Raw genomic sequence first — 846 nt, 5'->3', positions numbered from 1 at the left:
GGCGCGCGGCTCCCGCCGCCGCCGCGGAGCCTTCGGGGCTGCCTCCCTCCTGCTCAGCCCGCAGCGCGGGTGGAGAGGGGCGGGCGGGGTCGGGGTGCGCGAGAAGAACTTGAAACTGTGTGAAGGAATCCGAGGCAGATGAGAAGGGAGGAAAATAAAACAAAGTGGAGACTGCAGGACGGACTCAGCCGGGGCCGACTGTGCCGGCGGAGGCTCCAGCCCAGCGGCTGGTGGGGTTTGCCCCCATCCCCTCGCTCCCTCTTTTAAAGCGACACCAGCTCTCTCTTTCTCTAGTATCTCTGTATCACCGAACCCTTGCTGGCTCTTATGGGCATGAAACACTCCTCCCGCTGCCTGCTCCTAAGGAGGAAAATGGAGGAGAACGCTGCCGAGAACACCGAGGTAAGCAGCGGGAGCGCCGGGGCTCCCGGCGACCCCGGCCGCCCACCCGCCCTTCCGCTCCCCCCAAGTCCCAAACCCTGGGCGGCCGCCTTCCCTGCGCCCTCTGGGCTCCATCAGGGCTCCCGGGTCCCGCCGCGCGCGGACTGGGCTAGGCGGTCCTGGGCCAGGTCTGCTCCCCGCAGTGCCGGAGCATCTCCAGCGCCGCCTCGGCGGTACCCTTCAAGCTCGGGTCAGTCCCCGCGCTCGGGGTCCCCACAGCGGACAGCTCACCACCCCCCACCCCGGGCCCGAGCGGGTGGCAGGATTTGGGCACCTCCAACAGACCCTGTGGCCCAGATCCGGGCCGTCCTCGGAGAGGAGAGCCGCCTCGGGGGCGCGGAACCCGGGGAGGGCGCGCTGGCCGCGGCCACCTTCAGAACCAGGGACAGCGCCCGCTCATGCGGC

At 69.7% G+C, this 846-nt stretch overlaps 1 protein-coding gene across 4 annotated transcripts in view; it reads left to right on the top strand.

Moving 5' to 3' along the window:
- The window catches only part of PRMT8 (protein arginine methyltransferase 8), a 111857-nt gene that overhangs the window by 2254 nt on the left and 108757 nt on the right, over positions 1 to 846 (top strand). For 2 of the 4 annotated variants that reach the window (XM_006172038.3, XM_006172039.3), the window contains exon 2: positions 295 to 402. In XM_006172038.3, coding sequence (XP_006172100.1) covers positions 328 to 402 — 75 coding nt within the window. In that variant the 5' untranslated portion in view covers positions 295 to 327. Of the gene's footprint in view, positions 1 to 28; positions 403 to 846 lie in introns of those variants that run through there. The other 2 variants (XM_014585675.2, XM_006172042.1) reach the window with 2 other exon arrangements.

This window comes from Tupaia chinensis, unplaced genomic scaffold (genome assembly GCF_000334495.1).
Source record: "Tupaia chinensis unplaced genomic scaffold, TupChi_1.0 Scaffold150288_1, whole genome shotgun sequence".
Lineage (NCBI taxonomy): Eukaryota > Metazoa > Chordata > Mammalia > Scandentia > Tupaiidae > Tupaia > Tupaia belangeri.
The sequence above is the reverse complement of the archived record's forward strand: the minus strand, read 5'-3'. Positions and strand labels throughout refer to the sequence as shown.